Source organism: Trichosurus vulpecula, chromosome 1, assembly GCF_011100635.1.
Source record: "Trichosurus vulpecula isolate mTriVul1 chromosome 1, mTriVul1.pri, whole genome shotgun sequence".
NCBI classification, from domain to species: Eukaryota; Metazoa; Chordata; class Mammalia; order Diprotodontia; family Phalangeridae; genus Trichosurus; species Trichosurus vulpecula.
In genome coordinates, this window is record NC_050573.1 from 68,039,063 (window position 1) to 68,066,483 (window position 27,421).

At 40.3% G+C, this 27,421-nt stretch overlaps 1 protein-coding gene across 5 annotated transcripts in view; it reads right to left on the bottom strand.

The window, feature by feature from the left end:
• The window catches only part of PIP5K1C (phosphatidylinositol-4-phosphate 5-kinase type 1 gamma), a 134,910-nt gene that overhangs the window by 68,572 nt on the left and 38,917 nt on the right, over positions 1 to 27,421 (bottom strand). For all 5 annotated transcript variants that reach the window (XR_005010152.1, XM_036753904.1, XM_036753889.1 and 2 more), the window contains exon 2: positions 4,818 to 4,849. Coding sequence is in view for 4 of the 5 variants with exons in the window: in XM_036753904.1 (XP_036609799.1) it covers positions 4,818 to 4,849 (32 nt within the window). In the remaining variant the exon portion in view is untranslated. The remainder of the gene's footprint in view (positions 1 to 4,817; positions 4,850 to 27,421) is intronic.

The following is a 27,421-nucleotide window of genomic DNA, read 5'->3' on the forward strand; positions in this document are numbered from 1 at the left end:
AAATGTATAATGTTTAAATGTTACCTATGATGGCGATGATGTATTTTGAGTGCCTTCCCGGTATGTCACTTTACATGAAAATTTAATTCACTAAGCTAGAGAGACACAAATTTGGGCACAAAGAACTAGAATTCTGAGGGCATGTGATAGGCAAAGAAACATGGATATACTCATTAAAAGTGGAGAGAGTTCTATAATGAGGACATCCGTTAGTCAAAAAGCATTTATTAAGTGCTGACTGGGGATATGAAGTTAAAACCATAAAAAAGTCCTTGCTCAAGGAGCTTAGATTCATTCAGGGGAAGCACAATGTACACACGTGAGAATAACGAAATATATGATGTGTGTGTGTGTGTGTGTGTGTGTGTGTGTGTGTGTGTGTATCTACCATTGAGATGGCAACAGGTCACAGTAGAGAGAATACCAGCTCTAAGTGAGAGGACCTTGGTTCATATCAAGGCTCTATCTCTTACTTGCATGAACTTGGGCAACTCATAACCTCCGTGGGCCTCAGTTTCCTCATCTGAAAAATGGTAGTTGGGTAAGATGGTCTCTGCAGTTCCTTTCAGCTCTAGATCTATGATCCTATAATCACATAAATACAAGGTAATTTCAAGGAGGAGTGACTAGTAGTGGCAGGTGGGAGAAACAGGAAAGGCCTTTTGTAGGAGTTGAGCTTGGGCTGAGTTTGGAAGGAAGTTAAGGATTTTAAGAGGAAATGGTAAGATAAGGAGAGAAAGCACTCTCCATTGCAGAGAGCCTGTACAAGGGAACAGAGACAGGAGATGGAATGTCATATGTGAAGAACAGGAAGACCAGTTTGGCTGGACTGAAGAGCACGTGAAGGGGAATGTTGCTTCTTGTAAGTTGCATTAAAGCTTATAAAGGGCTTTAAACGTCAAACAGGAGAGTTTATATTATGTAGGTGACATGGTACAGGCTACAGATGGCTGGACTTGGGAGTCAGGAAGACCTGGGGTTGAATCCTGCCTTGAACATTTATCAGTTGTGTGACCCCGGACAAGTCACTTAACCTCTCTTAGCCTCAATTTCTTCATCTGTAAAATGAAGGAGTTGGACTCAATGACCTTTTATGACCCTTCCAGTTCTAAATTTCTGATCCTATCATGCCACAGGCAACAGAGAACCACTGGAGCTTAAGGAGGAGAGTGACACAGCTAGAGCTGTGCTTTAGGAATATCACTTTGGCAGTTGTGTGGAGGCTGGACTGGAGGAATGAGATGAAGCAGGGAAACTAATTAAGAGGCTACGGCAATAGTCCAAGGGAGAGGTGAAGAGAGCCTGAGCTGGGGTGGTAGCACTGGGTAAAGAGAAGGACCCTACAACAAATGACCAAAAAGAGGTCGGGGTAGGGTGAAGGAGGAGATGGTGGAGTGTTGGTGAGCTATGAATAACACTTTAGCCCAACCACGTTTTTCAGCCTTGATTAGGCCCCTCACTTATTTACTCAAAAGGTTTTTGTAGAAACTAACTCCAAGTAGCTGAAAAGATAGTTTGTTTGCCTTGGCCCTCGAGCTGGAAACAGCTTCCCCAAATGTGGCAGGGGAAACTCTTGTATCTCAAATGGCCAACTTCACTTCCACTAATGTACTCCATTCTCAAGCATATGTAAAAGATTCACCCTTTTCAAGGAAACCAAGCAGCCAAAAGATACTTCATTACACAAGAGAAAGAACTGTTAGAATATGGAGGGAGATCAAAGTACTGTCATAGTCCAGATGGTCCACAAAAATCTGGAAGACCTTCAATACATCCGAAATTAAACTTCCATCAAGTAAGGTTAATACTTCTTTTTAGCTAGTTTAATTTCTCTATCTTGGACATTTTAGATTGCCACAGTTAGCAAGCCTATGTTCTGTTCAGGAAGTTAGATTATGCACTTTGTACCTCTCAGCCCCACGAAAATATTATAGCTAGAGAAGTGCATGGCTAGATCTTGTAGAGTTGACATGGAAGCAATAGGTGTAGGGCTCAGTTGTCTGCCATCTAGGCAGGAGAACCCTCCCAGCCCAGGCTCAATAGAGGGGAGAAGTCTCAGATGAGCACCTTATATTTTCAATACATCAGAAGAACTCTGATGGACAATGCTGAGACAGCTCAGCAAGGAGGCAAACAGGATTACTCAGGACACTTCGTGTCCTTCATGCCTTGAATGCACGTGCTTCATTACCTCACAAGTGCAAAATAGAATTCATTATCTTTTCCCCTCAGAACCTCCCTTCTTTTAAATTTCTTGATTATCGTCAAGGTTACCACCATCTTCCTAGTACCCAGGCCTGCAGCCCAAGGGTCTTCCGTGATTCCACTTATCCATTCAGCTCCACAAATCCAATTCATTTCTCCAGTCTTATCATTTCTACCCCCTATAACATCTTGTATACATTCCTTTCTCCTTCCTCACAGAGCTACCACCCTGGTGCAGGCCATCACCACCTCTCACCTGGACTATTACAATAATCTTCTGGATGGTCGCTGTAACTCAGGTCTCTTCCCACTCTAGCCCATCATCCACTCAGGGACCATGTCACCGCCCTGATCAATCAAAACCAGTGGCTCCCTGTTACCTCCGGGATTTAATATAAAATACTCTGTGTGGCTTTTAAAGCCCCATACAACCTGACCCTTTCTGACCTTTCCAGTCTTCCTACACCTTATTCCACAAACTACAAACTATGCTATCATTTTTACTGTTCTTTGCACATGACACTCCATCTGCTGACTTATCCTTTTCACTGGCTATGCCCTGTAGAATGCTCTCCCTCCCTAGCTTCACCTACTGCTTTTCCTCAAGACTCACCTCAAATTATACCTTCTCCAAGAGGCCTTTTCTGTCCTACCCTCTCCTCTTCCCCAAATCCAGTGCCTTCCCTCCAAGATGACCTCCCATTTTGACTGTATGTATGTACATAGTTGTATATACACAGTTGCACATTGTATCCCTCATTAGAATTTGAGCTTGTTGGGGGCAGGTATCATGTTTTTGTCTTTACTTGTACTACCAGTGCTTAGCACAGTGCGTGGAACATAGTAAATGCTTAATAAATGCTTGTTAACTGACCTCCATCTCTTAGAATCCCTATATTCTTTAAGGTACAGCTTAGATGCCATCACCAATTTGATTTCTTTCCTTATCCCTCTATTTGTCAGTGTTCTTTCCCCCCTCAAATTATCTCCCCAGTAGGATGTAAGTTCCTTCAAGGCAGGAACTGTTTCATTTTCTCTTTGTATTTCCAGTACCTAACATAATGCCCTGCTAAATAAATATTTGTTGGATTGATTTGCAATTCCTAGCCTTGATATAAACTTAGCCAGAGTTTTGCCAATTTCTTCTTACTATATATATATATATGTATATATACACACACACATATACATATACATATATACATATATATACATATATATATATATATATATATATAGCCCTGGACAGACCCTGCTCTAGGCACATTTTTGGGTAGGTAGGATTTAGGCTGGAGTAAAGAATGAAAGATACCACCTTGCTGCCCCTACGTTAATTAAGGATTTATTACACCAACATACCCAAAGCTCTAGAGAGACAACTCCACTCTCACCCGAAATAGGAGAAATACGCTTTTCAGAGCCAGTTGATCCCTTCTAGGGCAGGAGTCCTTAACCTGGAGTCCACAGATCCCTAGATTTCTGGGGACTGTGAACTTGGATAGGAAAAATACATCTTCATTTTTACTAATCTCTGATTGGAATTTAGCATTTCCTTTAATTATGAATTTAGGCATCCAATCATTTTTCTGAGAAGGAATCTGTAGGCTTCACCAGACTGCCAAAGTGGTCCATGACACAAAAAAGATTAAGAACTCCTGCTCTAGGGTAAAGGCAGAAGTGGCAGAGAGCTGTCCAGCTGAATTTCATTTGTGGCAGTAGGCCCAGCTTTGGGCCTACTCATTTACACTAGACCTGAAATTCACATTGGACCTTAAGCCTTACCTCTTGACTTATGCAAACTATATTGCTCCTCATGTATAGATTCATACTTATGCTCCAGAACTATCTTCCTTAGGGAATCTGGAAAGCTGGTGTGGTGTGGGGTGACTTTTTGGTCCAATTCTATCCCTCCCGATTTTCTATTGCCTCTACAACTACCTCACATTTTCAATATTTCCAAGCACTGTCACACGTACCACCTAATTTTATCCTATTAATACCTCTGGGAGGATCCTGTGATGATTTATGGAAAGAAACAGACAAGGATTATAAGGGATGAGGATGCACAGAAGGGTTTTGATTTGTACTAGTAGAAAGAGTACCCAAGTTAACAAAATCACTGACTCATCTAAGTATGGAAGTAACATCTCTGTGTGGACAAGAAGGGCCACAGGATTTAGAGCTGGAAGGAAACTTAGAGACCATCTAGCCCAACTCCATTTTACAAAAGATAAAACTGAGGCGCAGAGACGTAAAGTTACTTCTCTAAAACTAAAAAAGAGAGGTCATTACTCCCATTTTATAGAGGAAGAAAATGAGATCCAGAGAGGGGAAATGACCTCCCTGAGGGCAGAGAGTAAGTCAGTGGTAGAAGTAGGGCAAGAATACAGGTCTCCTGATAAGCAATGTGGGGCCTGTTCACAATAGCTTAATAAGGTGGGAAGGGCACAGGATGATGACATCCAAAACATGGCAGAAACCCAGAGCTCACAATCAGGCTGACAGGACAGGGGCATGCTCCAGACTGGTCCTTTTTGGCTCTCAGCCTAATGCCAGGCCAACCTTGTCCCAAGTCTTCCCTACTTTGGAGTACAATATGGGGTACAACTCACCTCGCTTACAGTTGACTTCTTCTGTGTCAGACCTGAAGGAGAAAAGGAAAGCATATGAGACTTGAAATCTACACTGCCTCGTAGTGACTCTTCCCCCCACCCACTTAGGAGTTATAAAGAAAGATGTACAATGCACCCAGAACCATTCTTGAGATTACCTTTTATCTATTTGCAGGGCACTACTTCCACACTCTAAGAAAACTAGAACTGCTTTTGTTACATTCACTATCATCTATTTCTCTGAGTTGCTGACAGGTACTAGGGCTGCTATCTGGTCCAGAGAGGCTGAATGACTTTTCTAAGGTCACAGAGCAAGTTAGAAATGGAACTGAAAGGTAAAAGTACCAAGGACTCACAGCTTCTTTTTCCAGAACTCAACATTCCTGAGGTTGCTTTCAGGAGTTATGTAAAACATTTGTATGCCCATAGATTGTGTGTGATTAGTAGTATAATGATATTTTACTAAGGCAGTTCAGTTCCTCCCTGTATCTTGTGGGTGTACCTTACTGAGGAAGATTTATGGATAGGAGAAAACTGAGGAGTAAAAATAATTTTTGGAAAAAATTTGCTCTGAGAATTTACCTCCCCACTTTGTTCATCATTAAAATCACCACCTTTCCCTGGTGAATAGGACCAAGGCAAGCATTAGCTTATAAAGATGCTATTTAATAATTATTGGTGAAAGTGGTACAAGGTCTGGGGTAACAACTCTAGCATTTGCAAATAAACTTTACTAGTACCTAATTATTATGGGTGATGGAGATTACAGATTATCAGAGTTGTAAAGACTATCCAGTTCAACTTATATTGATCTAGACTGTCCCCTCTATTATCCTCGTTATCTCTCTAATCTTCAATCTCTCCCTATCTACTGCCTCTTTTCTTGCTGCTTACAAACATGTTCAAGTTTATACCATCCTTAAAAGAACCCCTCACTTGATTCAACCACACCTGGGACCTATCACCCTATGTCTCTCTTCCTCTTCCTGATTAAACTCCTTAAGAAAGTCATCTATGTTTGCTGCCTCCATTTCCTCTTCTCTCAATGGATTCTGAACTCCCTGCAATCCGGCTTACAACTTTATTAACTCAACTGAAATTGCCGTCTCCAAAGTCTGATCTTTTAATTGCCAAATTTAAAGGTCTTTTCTTAATCATTACGCTTCTTGACTTCTCAACAACCTTTGACACTGTTGCTCAACTTCTGGATAACCTCTCTTTTATAGGTTTTATGACACTGTGCTCTCCTCATTCCTCTTCTACCTGTCTGACCACTCCTCCAAGGCTTTGTCTTAGACCCTCTTCTCTTCTCTCACTATACTATCTTGATTAGTGAGCATCAGTTTCCAAAGCTTCATTTACCATCTCTATGCAGATGATTCACCTATCTATATCTGTATCTATTTCTATATCTATCTAACCTCTCACCTGAGTTCCAATCTTGAATCATCAAATAGCTTTAGGATATGTTGAATTGGACATCTAGTAGACTCTAAAACTGAACATGTCCAAAACAGACCTCATTAGCTTTTCCCCCAAACTCTTCCTTCTTCCAAACTTCTCTATTACATTCAAGGGCACCACCATCTTGCCAGTTACCTAGGCTTATAACCTTGGTGTCATCCTTAACTCACTCTCTTGCTCACTCCACATATCTAATTCACCAGTTGACAAACTATATCTGGTTCTCCACCTGTCCTAGAGCTAGAGAAGATTTTTTATGTTTTTAAATACAATAAAACTTTTTAAAAAAATATAAAGACCATTCTTGGCTTGCCAGCCTCCAAAAATAGGCTGTAGTTTACTGACTGACCCCTGACTAAGCTTGATCATGTCTACTTTCACAACCTCTCTCATATACATCCCCTTTTCTCCACTCACACAGCCACTACCTTGGTGTAGGCCCTCAATAACTCTCACCTGAATCACTGTAACAGTCTCCTGGCTGGTCTCTATGCCTCAGAATCTCTTCCCCAATCTAGTCCATCCTCTACTCAGGGCCAAAATGATCTTCCTAAAGTTCAGATCTGTCCACGTCAGCCCCTCCTCCATTCAACAAATTGCAGTAGATTCCTCTTCTCTCCAACATCTAATATAAGATGTTCTGTTTGTCTCTAAGAGCCCTTCAAAACCTGGCCTCTTCTACTTCTTCAGTTTCCTTACATTTACTCCCCGTTTCTTGCCTCAATGTCTTTTCCTTGGAAATCCCTCATGTCAAGAACGTTCTCCTTCCTCACTTCCTTGTTGCCATTGCTTCTTTCAGGAGGTCGCTCAAATCCCACATTCTGCCAGAGGCCTTTCCAGGTACCCCCTTTCCCTTGCCCCCTAGGTTAGTGTGTTCTCTTTGAAATTACCTTCCATTTGCATAGAATATCTTATGTGTATAGTTATTTGCATGCTGTCTCCCCCATTAGAAGAACGTGAACTCCTCAAGAGCAGGAACCATATTTTTGCCTTTTTATCCTAAGCACTTAGCACTGAGAAAGTGATTAACAAATGCTTGTTGACTGACTGCATTTATCACCCCAACAACGTCTCTACCAAACTAATTCCCCAGAGACAGGGAATTCACTATCTCACACAGGATTCCAGTCTTCTCATAAGCCAGATGTCTAGGACCATAGCAATGCTGATGCAAGAATGAAAGGAGGTACATGATAAGGCCATTGCCCCCATAAAAGACTACTGTCTCTAAAAGAGAAGCTGAATGAGGTGACACTGTTTCACAGTCACTACTTCATAGTATGCTCCATGTGACTATGCTTATTTTCTTAGATTTGGACTGCTGCTCCTTTCACTATAAATACCTGTAGACCAAAGTTTGATACAGCAAAACATCTTTTTGTTGCCTCAGATTATAACTTGGGCATCATCTTCTTTCCCCAGGAGTTCCCCCACCACCCACCTTGGGTCCAGTTACCTACCCCTAACCACAAACACAGGTATCTTTTGTAGATTAAAGTTAGGAAGATCTGTGAAAATAGTCAGTCAACTTGGCTGCCTATCAAAAATCATAGGGACTGGACCCTTAATCCTGGCTAAATCAGCACCAGATAGCACATCAAGCACACGGTAATGCAGAGAAGCTGTGGGGGCAGGATGGCAGCAGTTGCCCAGAGGGGTGTTTCAGCTTCTGCCTCATGCCTGAACTATCTCTAATGTGTATATACAAGAGGGGAAAAATGTGGGTTTTCATTGTTTGTACTTCTGAGACTAGCTTTAATCAAATTACCTTTGCAGAAGCTAATTTATTTCAACATAATTAAGCACCTTTGCACAGAACAGTAAGGGAGAAGAGTTTAGGTAACTCATGTTTCTTGCTTTTGTAGAACTTGGAATCTTACAGAAGAAGGAGGAGATAATCACAGAATCCAGAGCTGGATGGGACCTAAGAAGCCTTCTTGTCCAATTTATCTCTGAAAAAAATTATCTTCTGTGCAACACAACCAAAAAGTGTTCACCCAGTAAGGGGAGATCTACCACCTCTTGAGGGGTCCCATTTCACTATAGGATTAATTTCTCTTCACCTTCTCCACCTCTTAGAATTCTTACTTCAAGGTTCAATTCAACTCAGTTGTCACTTCCTATGGAAAGCCCTTCCTGACTACTCCTTGCTAGTTTTTTCTCCCTTCTCAAATGATCTTATACTGACCTTTCTGTGTAAATGCCATATCACTTCAGGAGAATGTAACCTCTTTGAGAGGAGGGACTGTTCTTCATTTTGTCTTAGAATCCTCAGCACCTAGCACAGTCCCTTTTACTTAAGAAGCTCTTAATATTTGTCAAATTGTCTTAAACAACAAATACAATGACATCTTTGATCTGTCTGTCCTGGTTTATCTGCTGTGCACAGCACACTTCACCTTCAGTCTCCATCATCTTCCATGGTCTGCCCCCCAATTCCAGGAATTCTCTTACTCTTTTACCTCGGTCTCACATTTTCCCCAGATTTCTTTAAGATAGCTCAAATTTCACCTTCTATAAGACGCCTTTTTTTAGTTGCAAGTGCCTTCCCCTCTCAGACAACATAATGGCAGATTTAGTAAACCCCAGAGAATAAGCAAAAAAGTAGATAATAGATGCATCAAGGATGTAAGATATAAAATAAATCCACAAAAACTTTAACATGCTTATATAGTATGCAATATTTACCACCACCACCACCATCATAGCTAACATTAAACATTAAGACTTTGAGGGTTAAAAATATTTTATATTAATTATCACATTTGATTCTCAAAACAACCTTGTGAGGTAGGTGAATGAATGAATGAAAAAGCATTTACTAAGCATTTACTATATTCCAGGCATAGCACTAAGAACTAGGGACACAAATATAAGCAAAATAAATCTGTGTTTTCAAGGAACTTACCTACTAATAAGGGAACACATTACATATTGGTGCTATTATCAGATACCCCCACTTTAAAGATGTAGAAACTGAAACAGAGAGAGGCTAAGTGACTTGCCCAGGGTGTCAACACAGTAAATGTCCGAGGCAGAATTCAAATCAAGATCTTTCTGAAGCCAAGTCCTAATACACTGGGTAAACTGAATTATTATAAATAGAATCCTGATTTTCTATTTATTCCAAGAATATATAAAACAAACATATTTTGGGCAAAGGGGGGGAGGGAGAAGATTTGACTCTTGTGGCAATCTAATTTCAATATTCTGGATATCAAGGGAAGTAGCCTCAGACAAGTTCAATGTAACTTGTGACACAGAACCCCCAAATCTGAGCTGAGACAGATTGGATTCCATCTGGGTTGGGGAGGGTTTCCCATAAGTCACTGTCTGCTTCATTTCCTCACTCGGTGGTTTCCCTTGGGAACTTCAGAATTTGTCTGTCTTGGTCTCTTTTAAAAGGTAACAGGACCTTTATAATTTCCCATGCAAGTACTTGGCATAATAACATAGATCATTCTTTACCTAAAAAAGAAAAAGCAAAGAATTCACACGTGATCCTCTCTACACAGTCAAAATAACATTCTTTTCCTCTAGTGAGTAAATCTGCCTGAGACCTATACATTCCTCCGGATTCATAGCACATCTCCTTGTAGTTAAGGCTACTGCTGAAGAGAAATGCACTTGGCATTGCTAGAGTCAATTCTTTCCCATCAGACCTGCACAGTCTGCATAATTCGCAGTAGTAGGGAAGGGGGGAAGCTCCATGCTTCCTTCACTCTATCATAGCTTTGTCTCTTACTGATCCTTCAGTTCCAGGGCCTCATGTTTACTCCTCATTTTTTATGAGGCCTGGTTCAGAAACTCTGATGTCTAGAAACTCCCTTTCCCTGTCTCTAATAAGGTGGCTACAAGAAATCTTGGCATTACACTGCTGCCTCTAGGGCTGAAAGGCTCTGACGCTACCTCTCCATGCCCACCATGTCTGGGTGTAAGAACTCTGTGACTGCTTCTCTAACACATTCATCTCTGGGGTTCTGGAGTTCCCCAAGGAGGACTAAGTAGATTTGCATCTCCCCCCTCCCCAGTGACTCAAGCCTTCTCTCCCTGGGTAGCTTCTTTCAAGTCTGGTTTCTGTGCTCAATGTGGTGCTCTAACAGATGTACTGCTCCATTTTAATACTTAAGTCCAAGTGTTATGACTCTACAATAGTCATGAGCAAATCAATCACCTTTAACCAGGGAAAAGAACTCATTAATACCCTGTCAAAAAGATATAATCAAAGTTCTAATATGGTGTTAGTGGGATGGCTACATTTTACATAGGGAGATAGTTTTAAAGACAGAGTTAGAACACAGGAACGGGAAGGAGACAGGGAGCCCTGCTAGGTTTCTATACCTATGGGAAGCACTGATGTGGACAAGAAGCACACTCCCTGGGTACTAGGCGAGAAAGACTTTTAGAATGAAATTCACCCTGATCCAACTAGTATTGGGGAGAGTGAACAACTTGGGAGAAATGAAGAGCACTATCTTCCTGAAACAAGGTTTAGAACTCTTGTATGAGTCCAGAAATTTGAACCATAGTACAATGGAAGGCGAAAGAATGGAGGTACCCTGATCTGAAGCTGTGTTTTTAGTGATACCAGTCTGCAATGACATGACAGGTGCTCTACAATGCTCCTCTCCACAAGGCACATGACAGACAGCCAGTTCCCCAGGAAACAGAACAACTGACACCATCTACTGGTAGTTACAAAATTGTGGGAAGAACAATGTGCTAGTCAGGGCCAAGGTGGAACTGCTATGAGGTAGAAAGCCTACATAAGACCACAGAAGAACTGCTGTGAGGTAAGAATCCCTACCTAGGGCATGAATGTAACTAAGGCTACAAAGACCTCTGGGGAAAGGTTATTCAAAGATGAGTCTCATTATTTTCTATAAGTTCCGTTGGGAATCCTTCTTTTATTTGACCTGAAAATAAATATGTTCATTCTTTTAACCTCGTGAACCATGTGCTTGGGAGGGTTTGTGACAACAAAGGGGTTGATATCACATGATGAAGTACCCAGATTATCTCTGTGGGATGATAAGACAGAAGGAAAGAACCTTTCAAAGCTAACCCATATCCTTACATATGGAAAGCCCAACACAAATTAAAATCACTTATATTCTTATAACACTTTTAAAATCTACAAAGACCTTCTCTTATGACAATCCTGTGAAGTGTAAGTATTATCTCCATTTTACAGATAAGGAAACCAAGGCCTCAAGATATTATAATATGAGTGGCAATGCCAGGAATCAAATATAGATCTCCTGATTCCAGATCTGGTCCTCTACTACATTCTGTTGACCATTCCAGAAATAGTATACATATCTACATAGCTACATACATACATACATATATATATATATATATATATATATGCATGTGTGTGTGTATATGTGTGTATAAATCAAAGAATTCCAATGCAAGAAGGGATTTTAGAGATTATCTGCTCCAACAATGTCATTTTAAAGAATAGGAAATCAAGATTCAAAAAGGAAAGTAATTTGACTCAAATTAGAGGTAACTAGACTGGGAGAATTTGATTTTTTTTGTACTCTGCTTAGGATTTCCCAAACTCCTATACCATCATTTCAGAGAAATCAGACGGTTAGATAATCTATAAATTCAAAACAGCCCCTGGAACACCTATATTGGAGAATATTTAGGCAATGCACATAAGATAAAAGGAATCACTGGAATTGTAAGAATTACTTATTAAGCTTCTTCATTGCAACAGAAATATGGTGGTGGGGGAGAGCAAAGGATGACTTTGCAAGAGCATTATAATATACCTTTTAAAATGGCACCAGGTGTGCACATGACAAGGGACCAGTAACCTTTGGTATACATGCTGTGAGAAAATTGGGACCCCAGGAAGAAATGGAACCAGATGTAGCTATCCTTAAAATTCAGTGCTCACCTGGGGTTTTTAGTTTGCTTCCTCTCCTGTATGGTATTTATACTTCCTTTGTCTTCCTTGGCCTCTTCTGGCTGGCTGCACCAGCTTTGTAACAGTATGCACCTTTCTGTGTACATCTATTGCTTTATCCAACTCTTCCTTAGCATCTTGCCTGAATACCACATAGTCCTGATATCTTACCCTAGAAGCAGCTGCTTACCTTCATTCAGCTTCATGCCCTTCCATTAAGATTCCAAACCCCATTTCTTGTTCACCATTGTCCACACGGTTATTTTCCATGCAGAGAAACAACAATAGCATTAGTTGGAAGCTCTCCACAGCTGAAGTTTATTCAGAGTAACAAGGAGGGAAGGATCAGCACTACCTGCCAGGCTTCACTGAATTGAGAAGGCCAAATAATAATAATAATTTTTGTAAACTCAAACCTGTTTAAATACTCAGTTTCTAACTATGACCACATTTGCTTACTTGTTTCTTGGATCTCACTGCTGCTATGCTCTACCTTGCTCTTCAGCATCCTGGACGTGTCTCCTGCACTGGGCCCACGTTTGCTTTTTATCTTGTGCTAGCTGCCCCAATACATGACATTTTTTCTTTGAATGACCTACTTTTAGCCAAAGATTCAAACGACTGGAGTCAGCACCGACTGGAGAGAAAGACTGCTAGGTCCGTAATCAAAGGGCTGACCTTACCATCTACTGCATGTGGCTGTGAGTGTGTCACTTCATCCCTTCCAACCTCAGTCACTACATCTGTAAAATGAGAAGCCTAGAGTACATGATTTCTCAAATCTCTTCTGAACTCTGGGAAGGGGAGGCACAGAGGGGCGCAGGAGAGGGGAAGCATTTGTAGAAACAAGATCTGCAGAAAACACTACAACTTCACAATATTCAACCTCCTTGGTTTTTATTAGACAAAAGAGTATTCAAGAAGAAAAAGGAAACTCTCAAACATTAAAAGCAGCAGGGACAGGAGAAGAGTCTCCAAATATCAATTAACTCGATCAGCCAACCTGAAAAACTAGGTCTCGGTTGTGACCCACTTCATAAGCTGAGACGTCAAATTTTTTCCCCTTGACCTCACACTTACACATGCCAATTCATAATATGATTCAATCACTTTTTTTGTGCCCAGCCTTGAGCTAGTCATTGTAGTGAGCACAGAAGTACAGGATATAGTCTCTAAAATGTTCTAGGCATTCACAAACCTAGTTAGGACCTAAAGAGAAGTTAGATGGTATTGGGGCCATGAGAATTACCAGTCAGATGAAGGATGAAACATTACCCAAGCCTGGAATGCTCTCCCTCCTCAACTGAGGACTAGCTTTCCTGGAGCTCAAATCCTACCTCCTTCTGCAGTCCTAGCTACACTAAGGCCAAATGGTCAAGCAAAGAAATGATCAAGAATCAGGGATGGACTATAAGCCTGAGGTTGAGAACACAGTTAAGGATTTGCGGTAAAATAGAGAGTAGAAAGGAAGTGCTGTGCTGTTAGAAAAAGCAAGGTCAGGAACAGAAGGTCAAATTTGGGAAGGGTAAGGAAAATCTTAGTTCAGACTCTAGTAAGGCCAGAGACACAGATCACTAGAAGAGAATGCTTCACATATCTGGCTACACAGGGTAGTGTTTCCTTCACCTGACTGGTTTTCAAGATAATCCCCATGTCCCCAAACCCACCTAACTTCTCTTTAGGGCATGCAGTAAATAGCAGTTAGCATATGAATCTAGGTCCTCCAAATCTAGAGATTTTTTTCTCTACTGCACAAGTTTTCTTATTTGAGATTCATAAATTAAGTAAGATAACCCCTAAGTTTTTGACACCCTTAGACTATTGGGCCATATTTAATATGATAAAACTGAGTTTAAATTAGTTATTTAAAACTAAGTTTAAGTATCAAGTCTTACATTTGGGTTCAAAAAAATCAGCTACACAAATACAAGATGAGGAAGATTTGGCTAGAAAACAGGGCATGTGAAAAAGACCTAGAGATTTCAGTGGCCTGCAGATTCAAAAGTTAAAAGTGCAACTTGACAGCCAAAAAGCTAATGCAATTTTAGACTTGTATTAACAGAAGCATAGTGTGATGTCCAGAGGGAGAGAGGTGATGGTTCTGCTTTGCTCTGATCAACCTCCTAGAATATTATGTTCAATTCTTGGCACCACATTTTAAACAGGCCATTGATAAGCTGGAATACATACAGAAGAAATCTGCTAACACAATTAGGAGGGCAGTAAAATTGACTTGTGGGACCTAAGGGCAATAGCTGTTGCCAATAGCCCTTAAGAGGCATTATTAGCTTCTCTCCCTATTCGAGGATGCCTGTGGCCAGTTTATAAAAAAGTAGAGAAACCTAAGATTTTGGACTGATGTTAATGGGGTCCTGCAACTTCTGGCACAGACACACCCAGAAGAATAAGGAAGGGCTTAAAGGGAACTGTCAGGGATAAGAGTTGTACCTGAATCTGTGACATTGCCATGCTAGATAAAATTAGTTAGTCCAGGCTTCTGGGTGTTTCCCAAACCAGACTTTCTACTGAAGAGCAGACCTCCTCATAAAAAGCTATCTCGCCCTGAGGACACTGACTAACTGGGTAGCTTACCCTCCATGTTTGTGCTTGTGTTCCCTGTGAAATTATGTGTATCCCTGAGAAGAGTTTCATGCTGTGAGCTAGACTGCAAATCATAGGAGGGTACAGCATATGCACAGGGCTGAGCAGCAATGATATAATGTCAGTGTGATAGCTCTTTCCTCAACAAAACTTGGAGGGGTTTGTTATGAAATCCTGAGAGTCAATGTTGTAGTGACCCTTCCAAGATCATAAAAGTTGGAAAGGGGAATTAAAACCATTCCACAAAAGAATGAGATGAAGGAACTGAGTAACTGTTTAACATAAAGATGAAAAAATGAGAATGTGAGAGCTTTCTAATGAAGCATTTCCTAATGAAGCTTTAGGAGAGCTAACATGTGGATGAGGAATTAGACTTGTTTTGTTTGGCCCTTGAGGACAGCAATAGGTGGAAGTCCTGAGAGGCAGATTCCAGACTGATGTAACATATGAAAAAACTTCCTAACAACTAGGGCTGTCCAAAAGAACAGCAGGCTGCCTCAGAAGGAAGTTAAGTTCCCCTTCACTAGAGATGTTCGAGCACAGGCCGAACACTCTCGGGGAGTAGCGTAGAGGGTGTGTCACTGCTTAGTCGAGATTTGAGACTAGATGTCTTCTAAGCTCCCTTCCAGCTCTAAAAGTCTATGCTTCTACTAACTGATGTGGAATTATTTGCGAACACAAGGCATGACAGAGATAGAGAAACCTTTTCAACAGAGCATTAGAAAATGGCCATTGACCATTTGAAGTAGGCTAGGAACTTAACACAATATTTTCTTTGGCTGTTTAATAAGAGAACAATTCAATATTTTCACTTAGGGTGGGAAGGGAAGGAAAGGGAGAGAGAGGAGGAAGGAAGTCTGAACTAAGAGACCAAACAAAAACACAGTCTCAATTTTATCCAACTATCACCTCACCACGATGAAAGTTTTTTCAGTTTTCCCAGCAGTTTGAGGAATTCTTACTCACTAGTTGGCATCCTAGGCTTTTATGTTTATTTGCTTCTACTACCTAGTTTTTCCACTGATTGGCTTTGCTATTTTTAAAAACCAGTACCAAATGTTTTTGATAATTACTATTTTATAGTACAGTTTGAAATGTTAGGCCCCCTTCATTCTCATTTCTTTTTTTAATTAATTCCCTTGAAAGTCTTGAACTTTTCCTTTCCAATTGAAATTTATTATCATTTTGCTGAATTTTATTATTATTGTATCTATTTCTTGGTAGTCTAATATAGCACTATATCTCTAAATTTATTGAGATTATATTGGTATGGCCCAACCATGGACAATGAATCTTTTTCCAAGAACTTATCTTTTATTTCTATAAAGAGTGTGTTGTAGTTGTATTTATATAATTTCAAGTTGTTTTTTTTTTTTCATCAGGTGCTACCTTGAGAATTTGAAGTAGAGGGCAGGGAATGAGTAACTATTCATCTTGACTTCTCCTTAACTTGTTGCAAAAAACCGTCCCAACCAATGTTCTCTTTAGCTCAAAGCAACTGGAAGTGGATGAGCCTTAGTGACAGCTATGTGATCTTTTTCTTCTAGGTGTTTATACTTTCCATAATTTTGCTCCTCCATCATCATTCATGTCTAGCATAATGACTGGCACATGATAAATGTTTACTGATTGGTTAAGCTCTTTTAGGTTACATGCATGAGAGGCTATCATAGAGACTCATTTTGTTCACACTCTGACACAAAACCCACACTGTCTTTTCTCAGCACTCTTTTATCACTGGAGAAACCCCAAAAGCCAGATTCTGAGGGCACTGCTCATGGGTGACCATGGGTCCAACACAAGCCACACCTCTAGGTTAGAGTTTGCACTCCTTACTGACAGTGGACATGGGTGGGGAGGGAGGTAGGAAACAAAGACAGGCAATGAACAGGGGCATATTACACTTCCTCAGAAAAGCTACCGTCCTCTGGAAGATGTAAATTAGATGCGCCTGAGAATACAAATGCATATCTTTAGGTACTCATATAGATTATGTGTCTATATAACAACTCATATTTATAGGGTTACATAAAGAGTCCATGCACACTTATCAATAATAATCATTGCCTATATTTATATGGTGCTTCATGAGCACAAAGTAATTTATGTACAGGAAGAGATAGTGTCTCATGGAAAGAGTGCTGGATTTGGAGTCAAAGGACCTGGGTTTGAATACCATCTCTACTATTTACTACCTGTGAATCATTTAAAACAGAAATTGAAGGACTGAAATTAGATGTCCTCAAAGGTTTCTCCTGGCTTTACATCTTTTGATTCCACAATACTATTACTTTATGTGATCCTTACAACAACCCTGGGAGAAAAGGAGTACAAGTATTATTATCTCCACTTTACAGAAGAGAAGATGGATACAGCAAAGTTAAGTTACTTACTCAAGCTCATGTGTGGTAGAGATAGGACTCAAACCCCAAATTTCCCCATTGCTTCCCCTTTGTATTCTCACGGAACCAGCACTCAGCCTCAGGCAAAGTCACATAATGAGAGCTTGTTACTTCAGTTTTTCTTACACACACACATCACAGGTGCACACATACACACCACATGCGTGCACACACACACATCTCACATGTGTACACACAAACACACACACACACACACAAAACTATGAAATGCCAAGTTTCCTTCCTTGACAAATATCATCTCCCTCTGGCTCCCTATCAAAGACTTTCGGTTCCTATTTTTGCCAAACGTTGCTGGTTTTTTGGAGAGTGTAAGGTAGGGAGAGGAAGAGATCTGCACGTACATATACAAGAAGAAGGCCAATGTGGAAGAGATTCTGATGGAGAGGCAGTATGGTAAGATGTAAAGGACCTTGTATTAGGAATTGAAAGATCTGAAATAAGCATAGAGGATGCCATTAATTAGCCATGTGACTTTGAACAAGAAAGTTCCTTTAATACATAATCTATCCTAAGTGAGAGAAGGGCATTTTGCAAAGGGCACCAGCCTTAGAGTCAGAAAGTCAGTGTTCAAATCCCAACTCTAACACATTTCACTTCTTCCTAATGTTTCTTGGTACCTCAGCTTCCTCAGCTATAAAATGGGCATACTAATACTTTTACTACTTACAACTCAAAGCTATTATAAGGATTTGTTTAGATAATATTTAAGAATTATACTTAATTTACCAAATATTTGGTTACACAAGACAGTCTTGGTTTCTTTCAGATGGTGAGATTGCAAAGTCCAACCCCTCATTTGAAGAGGCTCAGTGAAGGTAAATACCTTGTTCAAGGTCACACAAAAAACTTCCTAACAATAACAACAAAACCTTCTTATTCAAAAGTAGAGAATGAGCTCTTTTTTTTTGAACATTTAGAACTCTGTATTATCTGAATTACCTGAAATGATAATTAGCTAATATACTCACTAGGTTTATACATTAAGGAAGTTATATAAAGAATACTGCAAAAACACAGTAAGATTGAAGTTTGCCCATTTCTGCTCAGGAAGGTCCTTGTGCCCCTTTGTTCCCAAGCTTCACAAATGTTTTCCCAATTTCTGTTCCAGTCAAGGTCAACTGGTGACATTACTGCTTCCCTTCCTTCCGATCTTCCCTCTGTTCCCCAGAAGTAGAACTTTCATATCCTTCTCTCTCAGATGCCATCTTTTTATATGCCATTTAAAAAACCTTTAATGATGCTTGTTGGAGAGTAGATGCTGCCTGCCTGATGCTTTCCCCCGTTTCACTATCTTTACGAGCCAAGAGCTCTCTTAGAGAATGAGCTCTTTCAGCAAGTACTAGTGAAGATGGCCTCCTTTGCTTGAGGCTTCAAATGAAGTGTGGATGACCCTTCCGGAGGTATGCTGCAGAGAACATTCCTGTTTACATATAGGCTGAACTATATGGCTTCTTTTTTTTTTTTGAGTTGTGACTGTTCTAAAATGTATTTAAACTTTCTCATTCTTTTGTTCAGACAGTCAGATTTCATCTGGCCCCATACATCTGTGTATGCTGCTAGCTTTAAGAGAATAAACAATATAGATGTACATACCACCTAGCCTGTTTGCCTCCTTTAACCAAACTTTCAGGTCAACTAATTCAATATTAGTACACATTCCTCATGAGATAACTCATCCTACTCCCTTGGTCTGAGAATTCAGGCATACTTCACTGTGGTATATGGCTTCTAAAGTCCCTTCCAGCTCAGATTTCTGTGATTCGGTGACTCTACAGCTTGAACAAAAAAATCTGCTCCTTTTGAACAAGGCATAATTGTAGGCATGAGTTTATCCCATTCTGTCAAATCTCAATGATCCCTTTTTTGAGGTCTAATTTGTCTCTCCACATTAGGATCTCTAGTTCTTCCTATTGTCTCATCCAAATAATAAGCTCTTCTTAAAAATGTATTTCTTATTTTTAATTTTTATTTTCAGTTCCAAATTCCCCTTCCCTCCATCTCCTTTCCCACCCACCGAGAAGGCAAGAAATATGATATCCTAATATATATATAGGAAGTCATGCAAAACATATTTCCACATTAGCCATGTTGTGAAAAAAATAAGCACAAAAAATAAAGAAAAAATTACGCTTTGCTCTGCACTCAAGAGTCTATCAGTTCTCTATCTGGAGGTAGACAGCATTTTTCATGAGGAGTCCTTTGGAACAGTCATGGATCACTGTATTGATCAGAACTGCTAGATCTTTCACAGCTGATCATCATTGCAATATTGCTGTGACAGTGTACAATGTTCTCCTGGTTCAGTTCACTTCACTTTGCATCAGTTCATGTAAGTCTTCTCAGGTTTTTATGAAACCACCTCCTTCATGATTCCTTTCAGCACAATAGTATTCCATAACAATTACATACCAAAAGTTCAGTGATTCCTCATTTGATGGGTATCTCCTCAATTTCCAATTCTTTGCCACCACAAGAAAAGCCTGCCCCCATACATATAGACAGATATGTATAGAGATGTATGTATTTGTACATAAGGGTCCAGATCTCTATGGGGTATAGCCTTAATAACAGTATTGCTGGATGAAAGAGAATATGTCCATTGGGCATATTTCCAAAATGTTCTTCAGAATGGCTTGACTAGCTCCCAGATCCATCCACACTTGCATTAATGTACCTATTTCTCCATGTCATTTTACCTAGTCTGATAGGTGTAAGGTGGGGTACCTCACAGTTGTTCAAACTGCACAAATAAGTAAGCTCTTAAGTCATGTCTGAGATGCACAAAAAAAGTAGGCAGAGCTGGATCTATAAGATAGCAAGATCATCCAACTGCTTTATCTGGAGACGAAGGTCTCGATTTCTACTTAATTCAGGAAATATTTATTGAGTACCTGGGCTGGGAGTCACCAAACACTGAATTAGACCATGGTCAAAACATATCCCTTCCTGGACCTCGACTTCCTTCTCTGTAAAATGAGGACATATGGCTTACCTCACAGGGCTCTGAGAGAAGCATTTTGTAAACTGGAAGATTCCATAATTCTGTGGTGCAGAACCCATTAGATTTGGAGCTAGGGTATCTGAGTTCAAAATCCAGCTCTGCTACTTACCAGCTGTGTGATCTTGGTCAAGTCACTTAACACCACTGTGTCTCAGTTTCTTCATCAGTAAAATGAGGTGACTTAGACTAGATAACTCTGAACACCCCTTCCAATTCAAAATCTATGCTTCTATGATCCTAATCTGGCATAATTTGTGATCATGAGGGATGATGCAGATGAAAGAATCTGCTGACTGAACACCAAAATGTGATCAGAGGTCATCTAGACTAGGACAACTTAGCCATAGGTCAGGGAGCTGCATAAATCCAAACAATCATTATCCTAACTATACGCCAGTTTCTATATGATGTGCTGAAATTCATCTTAAAAATAAATTGAATTCTTTGTAGACTATATGGAATGACTCAGTAAGAATGCATTTAAATGGGCCACCTTATCTAGGCAAGTGACTGAGGTTACTCACTACCTTTAGCCATGGCTGAGCACCATTTAGTGAACTTCTCTTGCTTACAGTAGAGAACCCCACAAGGTAAACATTTTCTTAGAGGTACTGTCAACTTTTGCTTTGTCCAGTCACCAATCTCTGGGCTAGTTCTGTTTTCTCTATGCCTTTGTTCTTGCCATCTGCTGTCTTTGGAATAGGCTTTCCCTACCCCCTCCTCTATCCCACTTTCACTCAAATGTCATCTTCTTGCAGAGTTCTCTAACCTGCCTCCACATGCTCTCTACTTTTTAACATTTCTTGCAGCACTTGCCTACTTTTCTTGTCTGTATCAGGTTTTATCCCTACCTAAAGAAGTAAACAATTCCCTCTATAGCATCCCTGACAAGCAGTCAGCTAACCTCTGCTTGAAGACAGCTCACTGTCTCCTGAGGCATGTGGTCCATGTTTAAACAGCTCTGATGGATTAAAGTGCAGAACAATTCTAGTAGTAGATACTATCCTAAGAACAAGTGCCCACGTACCATGTGGCACTGTTAGTATAAGCAGTCTCCAAGGATAGATTTGAAGGTTAAGGTCTCATTTTTGACACAAATTTTCTCAAATGTGTTACATGAACTTTTTTCCTGGAGGATTATAGCTCTTTAACAACTTGTTTAGGTATGGCAGCTGAAAAATCAATGAAAATAAATTTGCTAAGACAGAATAATCACAGAATTTAAGCTAGAAGGGACCTAAGATATCATTCAGACATAGGCAGTCATGGGCAGAAAGGTTTTTGAAGACCATTTAGTGCAATCTTCTAATTTTACAGAGGGTGGGAAAAGGGCCTAGGCAGGAGAAGTGGCTTGCACAAGATCATACAATGAGCAGGTGGCTGAGCTGGGATTCAAACGCAAGTTTCCTAACTCTCAGTCCATGGCTCTTCTCAAAACATCAGAGCTGCCTCTAGGTCAGGAATTTCTAACTTTTTCTGTGTCATGGACCCCTTTTGGTGGTAACGTGAAGGCTATGGATCCCTTCTCAGACCAATTTTTGAAAAATTCAAAATGGAAGAAAATATTAAATTTCAGTTCAAGGTTAGTAAGAAAAAGATGTATTTTTTCCCCATTCAATTTCATAGACCCCCTGAAATTCATCCATGGCTCTCTTTGGGGGTTGTGTCTACATACATCAGGTTAAGAACCCCTGCTCAAGGTTCTCTAACAGTTGTTCTTGGAATAGGAATTCATTGACCACTTCTCTCTTCGTGGTAGTGTTTTTTCCCCACTGGAAAAAAAGAGCAAAAACTACATTTCTATAGAGCTTTAAGGTTTACAAAGGTCTTTTCTCACAACAATTCTATTATGTGGTTGGTACAAATATCATTCCCATTTTATAGATTAGGAAACTGAGGCTCAAAGAGAGGTAACTTGCCGAAGACTATGCAGCAACAAATACTGGAGCTGGGATGCAAACCAAGGTCATCTGACCCCAAATCCAGTTCTCTTTCTACTATAACATAATGCCTCTCATGATGGAAAAGATGCTGTACCAGCTTTAGAGAAGCACAATTAACAAAACTTAATGAACCACAAAGGCTTTGAAAATAGAGATAATTATAATTAGGAACACCACCTTGTATTTATCTAGCTCCTTCTTTCTGGGTACTCAATGCAAGTCATAGATACTGCCATTAATTCTTCTCATCTCAAGATTAAGGCATAAATTAAGCATTTTTAGCTCCATGTTCATGGGGGAAACAGCCCTAGAGAGGTTAAGTGATTTGCCCAATATCACACAATAAGTAAAATACACCGTCCTGTGTGCCAAGCCATTAGGATCCAGAAAACATGGCCTGGTGGAGAATGCCAGAGTCGGGATCAGGACACAGTCCATGGATCTGCTTGTGACTGACTGTTATTGTGGCTCCATTTTCCCCTCTGTGAAAGGAAGATTCTGAAGTAGATAATCTCTAGAAGTCTTACAAATTGAGATTCTATGACAGTCTGTGATTCCAAGTTATCTCATGTGGTTCACAAGTTGCCCCATGCTTGGCAGTTTAATTAATGGCAAGGGTAGAAGAGAACCTGAAAAGCAGCAAGTTGGGAAGGGATGAAAGTATGGAGGATAGCATGCGCCTCCCTCCCCACCCCCCCACCATTCAGCCTTTCCCAGTACCAAGAGAATAAAATGCAAGCAGTTTCTGAGGCTTTTTACAGATGAGGACATTGAGAATGAGAGAGGTGAGGTGAATTTGCCTAGGGTCTCACAGAAACTAAGAATGTCTGAGGTAAGATTTTAACTGAAGCTTTCCTAACTCCATGCCCAGTGCACCGTGCACTGTACTATCCAGCCAATAAGTGGCAGAACCAAGACTTGAACCCAGATCTTTCTTCTCCAATTCCAGTGCTTTATCCACTGTATTTTGCTACATATCTTCTCAAGTTCTAGCTATATCTGGAGGTAATAATGGAGTCAGAGTGCACAAAACCAATCTTCCTTTCTTTCTAGTCTTATCTCACATTACTTCCTTTGATATATATTCTGTGTTTCATTGAAATGTGGTTTACTCTTTATCCTTTCTTCTTGTTCTGCCTTCCTGTACCTTTGCTCCTTGTCATTCTCCATGCTGGGAATAAGTTCCTGCCCTGTCTGCCCCCAGCACTTTCCTTCAAGGCACAACTCAGACATCATCTCCTTCAGGAAGAGCTCCCTAACTTGCTCCTTGGTGAAACTGATCTTTACTGCTTCAGACTTTTCATGGTACTTGGCCTGGTTCTCCATTGTCCCTCTTACACTTGACTTTGTATCTTTTACTTTGGCCTGTAATTTCACCGGTGTAGAGAACTACTGGAGGGAAACCCCTCTTAAAATACATATCTCTCTAGAGAGCTGCCTGGGGCACTAAAGAATTAAGTGACTTGCCCAGGGTCACACAGCCAATATATGACAGGGGTGGAACTTGAACCTAGGTCTACTTGAGTCTATCCATTGCCTCATATTGCCTCACCGTATATCGTATCCTTCACACCCACACCTGAATTAGATTATAAGATACTTGAGGGCAGAAACTTTTTAATTTTTGTATCCCTACCATCTAACAGACCTTATAAATATTTGTTGACGTGAATAGAGCAAACATGTAGGAAAAAAAGAATCTCCGAGCCAGTCCTGTAACCTGCCGCATAACGTTATACTCCATGTTCCCCACATGCTTGGTGAATTTTCATAGCTCTGTTCTTTTCTCAAAGAGCTTCTGGACTGAATTCAGATTTGCAGGCCTGGATGTCTTCCGTTCTTCTTAGGCAGCACAGTGTGGAAAGGCAGGTTGGTATGGTGAAAAGAACCCTGGATTTGGATTAAGAGTACTTAGTTCAAAGCCTGGTTCTGTAGCTCTTTTTGTGGTGGCAAAGAACTGGAAACTGAAAGGATATTCATCGCTTGGGGAATAGCTGAACAAATTCTGCTATATGACTGTGCTGTAAGAAATGACGAGGAAGATGCTTTCAGAAAAACCTGGAAAGACTTACATGAACTGATGCAAAGTGAAGTGAGCAGAACCAGAACACTACACAGTAATAGCAATGGTCTATGATGATCAACTGTGATGACTCAGCTCTTCTCAGCAACACAATGGTTCAAGATAATTTCAAAGGAGTTATGATGAAAAAATGCAATGCAACTCCAGAGAAAGAACAGATTTAGAATGAATGCAGGTTGCAGCATACTTTTTTTTTTTACTTTATTATTCTTGGGTTGGTTTTTTTTTTTGGTCTGTGTTTTCTTCTACAACTGATTATGATATTTATGAAATTTACAGAATAAAGGGCATTTTTGGGAGGCAAAACAAAAACAAAGCCTGGCTCTGCTACTTCGTATCTATTAAAACCTGGACAAGTTATTGTACCTCTTGGGGGCTCAGTTTCCTCACCTATAAAATGAAGGAATTGGAATAAGTGACCTCTAAGGTCCTTTCAACCAAAGGTTGCAGATCCTACAACCAAAGATGGCCTTACCTCCATCTCTTCAGAAAGACAATGGCATAAAACTTTGACAATGCTGCGTGTACCTACATTCAAATGTCTTAACAAAATCAATTATCTACTGAGAGCCCACTGTGCGTTCAGGTCCCTGTACTAGGGGACCTGATACGAAGAGTTATTAGAATCAATTCAACTCAACAAACATTTGAGAAACACATATAGAGCATCCGGAAGCACAGACCTCTATGTTTCACAGAAGACAGTAGCACCAAGAAGGTAATATCTCCAAGAATCTTAAGAGTTTGGGGGCTAAAGGTCTTAAGGTCCTTTAAAGTTCTTTCCAGATCATTCTATCCTCCTGACAGTCATTCATATATATGTTTAAAGACATTGATTATACACTTCTTTAGGCTAAAATACTCCTAATCCCTTTGGTTGATCTTTGTTGGGTCAAAATCTGTCATTTATTACCTGTGTGATCTTGAGCAAGTCACAGACTTGTGGGGCCTCAGTTCTTCATTTATAAAATGAAGGAGTTGGTCTAGATGACCTTAAAGGTCCTTTCCATCTCTAAATCTATGATCCCATGAAGTCAAGTCCCTCACCATCCTGGTTACCACCCTCAGAACTAAGAATGATGCAACGACCAATCTTGACTTTAGAACACTGATAAAATATATTTTCCCTCCTTGAGGCAGAGAAGTGGTAGAATTCAGGGATGGAATGACGCGTAAGTTGTCAGACATGACTGAGTGCTGCTTAACTGTTCATGGGAAGGGAGCAGTGGGGAATGATGGCAATGTTTAAAAAAGCAAAGACGGAACATTAAAAAGAAGAGCACTGGCTTGGGAGTCAGGAGATTTGGATTTAAGTCCCAATTCTGATACTTTTTAGCTGAGTTATTAGCTCATTCTGATGCTCCTTTCTAAAGTAGGACCAATTAATTATCTTCCTGAATGAGCCATACAACTTCTAGGAAATTAAGTTTTAAAAATAGACAGCAAGAGGATCTTGTGGAATAGAAGCTTCCAGCGACAGCTAGATTTTGGTTTTTCTTCTGCTGGCAGAGGCATAAGAAGGCACAGTCAAGTCAATCAGTAGACCAAAAGCTCATGATACCTGGCCAACAAGCACCTCACACATCAAGTTTAAATTTAGGCAGGTGGTGCCACCAGTTGGCAGAAACAGGTGACTAATGCCCTGAACACAAACAACTCCTTTTTGCCACTAAAGAGAAGGCATGATGTCTCAGAAAAAAAATCAACAGCTTCAAGCTCATTCATTTTCTGCCCCCTCTGTACATCTGTCAAAGTTAAGATTATGAAAAATATACTCACTTTGAGAAATGGCATATCTTCTCCTTTCCTCCTTTCTGATGATTCAAATCCTACCCAGCCTCCAGCTACAAAGTCCTCCCTTCTTCTGGCAGCCTTTCTGGATTCCTGCAGCCCTGAGAACTCTCTCCCTTCTGGGAACTCCTTAGGACTTGTCAGTGCCATACCACTTAATACTAATATTTAAACATACTCTTCTCTAATTTTTTTTGGGGGGGTTAAGTCTCATCTCACCATCTCCTAAGCATAGTGCTCTTCAAATAGAAGGCATTTAATAGAGGCATGCTGAACCAGAAGTGAACTGATGATGGCAAGGACTGAACCTTACAGTTCTTTTTATCTCTTATAGCACAAGACCATATATGTAAGAAAGACCCTACCCCACCAAAGCCTTGACTTATTGATGGGATCAATATAAAGCAACCATATATGCCACCACCCAAAGGTACAGGTTCAGCTGCTGTGTGGAACAGTGGATGCCTTCTACGTGGCTTGTTAGTTTATTTGATGGGGTCAAGATCAGGGATGCTAGAGCCCTGAGCAGAGGGTTGGAATAGAAGGTGTAGGTTTGAGTAATATGCAGAAGTAGAGAGGAAAAGAAGAGGGCATTCTAAGTGTGGAAGGCAGGAGAAGCAAAGATCACAGGGCAATGAGGTACACTCCCTGATTGTACAATGTGCTTCTCATACCAGCCTGTCATCTTGAAAACACATACTCCAATGGAAAGTGTATTGGTCTGGGATCCTGGGTTCACATCCTAATTCCAATACTTAACTGCATGGATGACTCTGGTCAACTTTCCCTTCTCTAAGTCAGTTTCCTGATCCATAAAACGGGAATAATATTTAGATTATCCACTTCACACAGCAGCTAGTAGTCACATGTTTTATAAATATTAAAGGGAAGGGAATAAGCATTTAAATAGTGCCTACCATGTGCCAGGTATTATGCTAAGCATGTTTACGTACAGTATTTCATTGAGCCTATCAACAACCTTGTGAGGTAGGTGCTATTATTACAGCCATTTCACAGTTGAGAAAACTGAGGCAAACAGAGGGTGAGTTGCCCAGGGTCAAATAACTAGTAAACGTCAGGCCAAGTTTGAACTGGAGTCCTGGCCCAGTGTTCTATCCATTGTGTCACTTAGCTGCCTCCAAAGGGCTACATGTGACAAGGATAATAAATGAACAACCTGAAAACTGCACTGGCATCTATGAGATATTGAGAGAACCAGAAGGTCTCTAGTGCATTGAGTGGGTCCTCTAAAGTGGAGTTACCATAATGACCCAGGCAAAAATCACATGCCATGGGAAGCCATGTAATGGTTCTGATCTGAAAGTATGGTGGGATTATTCACAGAAACAAACTAGCGAAGTCATTAGTCCTGATG